This window comes from Pongo pygmaeus, chromosome 9 (assembly GCF_028885625.2).
Source record: "Pongo pygmaeus isolate AG05252 chromosome 9, NHGRI_mPonPyg2-v2.0_pri, whole genome shotgun sequence".
Lineage (NCBI taxonomy): Eukaryota > Metazoa > Chordata > Mammalia > Primates > Hominidae > Pongo > Pongo pygmaeus.
This window is the reverse complement of record NC_072382.2, coordinates 70,394,437-70,396,491: the sequence shown is the minus strand read 5'-3', so window position 1 is coordinate 70,396,491 and position 2,055 is coordinate 70,394,437. Positions and strand designations below refer to the sequence as shown.

Below are 2,055 nucleotides of genomic sequence, written 5' to 3'. Positions count from 1 at the left end.
TTAAGGACTCTTTCAAAGTTTAAGAATATATCCAAGATGAATATATTAGATAAAAGTTGTGTGAATTCATACCAATGACTTGATTAAAACTGGCAATGTAATTTTTGTCTTTCTGTGGCTGGCTTATTTCATTTAACATATTAATTTCCAGCTTCATCCATGATGCTGCAAATTACAGAATTTCATCATTTTTTATGATGCCACATTTTCTTTATCCACTTATCTGCTGATGGACACAGGCTGATTTCACGTCTTGGCTATTGTGAACAATGTTGCAATAAACATGGGAGTGAAGGTATCTGGTATCTCTTCAATATATTGTTTTTCTTTTTTTGGATATATATTGTTGTTCTTGTTTATATGTGGGAGCTAAAAAGGTGGATCTCAAGGAGATAGAGACTAGACTGGTGGTTACCAGATGCTGGGAATGGTGGGAGGAAGAAAGGATGAAAAGAGGTTAATTAATAGGTACTAAAATACAGTTAAAAAGAATAAGACGTTGTGTTCAATAGTACAGTGGATAACTGTAGTTAATAATAATTTATTACGTGTTTCAACATGGCTCAAAGAGAATTTGAATGCTTCCAATATAAAGAAAAGATAAATGTTTGAGGTGATGGATATTCTAATTACCTTGATTTAATTATTACACATTTTGTGCATGTATCAAAATATCATGTGTACCTCCCAAATGTGTAAAACTATTATGTATCAATTTTAAAAATTTAGAAAAATAACACGTGGTTTTAAAAAAACACCATTCTACTTTTTACTTCTATGAATTGAACTAGTTTTAGCCATTCCATAAGGTTTATATTTATTTAAAACATTGTTATATATGACATTTAACTTTATGTGTCAATTTAAATAAATTGAATTAAATTTATTTTTTAAAAACTGGCAATAGACAAAAATTAAGGGAAAGGCACTGAGATATACATCCAGAATGGGCTATAAATTTCCCCAAAGCAGTTTCAGAAAAACAGACTGGGAGAGAAAATGTATGACACTACACATGAATAAATGTAAAATATCACACGTAAGTTTCTTCTTTGTTATTTTTCATTTATCTTTCTTCCATCTGAATTAAGTTGTCTTGAATCAACCTGCACCCTTATCACCCTGGAAGAACTTTATGACACTCTATTGTATCTGTTTTGTCTTTACTCCGTAAACAGTAGGGTTTAGAGTTGGGGGAAGAAGAAGATAAAGATTAGCCACGATGATGTGAAGAGAAGGGGGAATTGTGTGCCCCCCAAAACGGTGGGTAAAGAAAGTGAAGAATGCTGGAACATAGGTGATGATGATGGCAGATACATGGGCAGTGCAGGTGCTGAAAGCCTTCTGCCAAGCATCTGATGAAGAGAGGCTGATCACTGCCTTGAGGATCAAAGTGTAAGACAAAGATATACAACAAATGTCAAACACTCCAATCAGGAGAGCAACCGTTAGACCATAGATTACATTGACCTTGATGCTGGCACAAGATAGCTTTACTACAGACATGTGGTTGCAGTACGTATGGGAGATGATATTGCTTTGGCAGAAAGGCAAACGCTTAACCAAGAATGGGAAAGGAATCATCAGCAATACACCCCTCAGGAAGGAGGCAAGCCCAACCTTGGCAATGATAGGTTTGGTGAGTATGGTAGCATAATGCAAAGGGTAGCAAATGGCTACATAGCAGTCTAGAGCCATGAGCATGAGCACCCCAGACTCCACACCTGTGAACCCATGAACAAAGAACATCTGGGCCAAGCAAGCATTGAAGTTAATTTCTTTGAGAGTGAACCAGAAGATGCAGAGTGCATTGGATAGAGTGGTGGTGCAGGTAATGAGGTCAATGAGGGAGAGCATGGCCAAAAAGAAATACATCGGACGATGTAAGGACTCCTCATAATAAATGGGGTACACAAGACCAAGATTCCCCACAAGGGAGATGATGTACATTGTGCAGAGTGGGAGGGAGATCCATACATGTACTCTTTCCAGACGAGGTATTCCATTAAGAATAAAAGATGGAGGAGCCACATATGAATTGTTGGAAACCAGCAT

General features: G+C 36.6%; 1 protein-coding gene across 1 annotated transcript; it reads right to left on the bottom strand.

Annotated features, from left to right (window-relative positions):
- Positions 1-1,143: 1,143 nt before the first annotated feature.
- LOC129007945 (olfactory receptor 52N5) lies at positions 1,144-2,055 on the bottom strand. The gene has a single exon (XM_054439389.2). It carries the CDS (start codon positions 2,053-2,055, stop codon positions 1,144-1,146), a length of 912 nt encoding a protein of 303 aa, XP_054295364.2.

Coding starts and splice junctions, on each gene's coding strand:
- LOC129007945 (XM_054439389.2), bottom strand. CDS start 2,055: ATGCTGGTTTCCAACAATTCATATGTGGCTCCTCCATCTTTTATTCTT.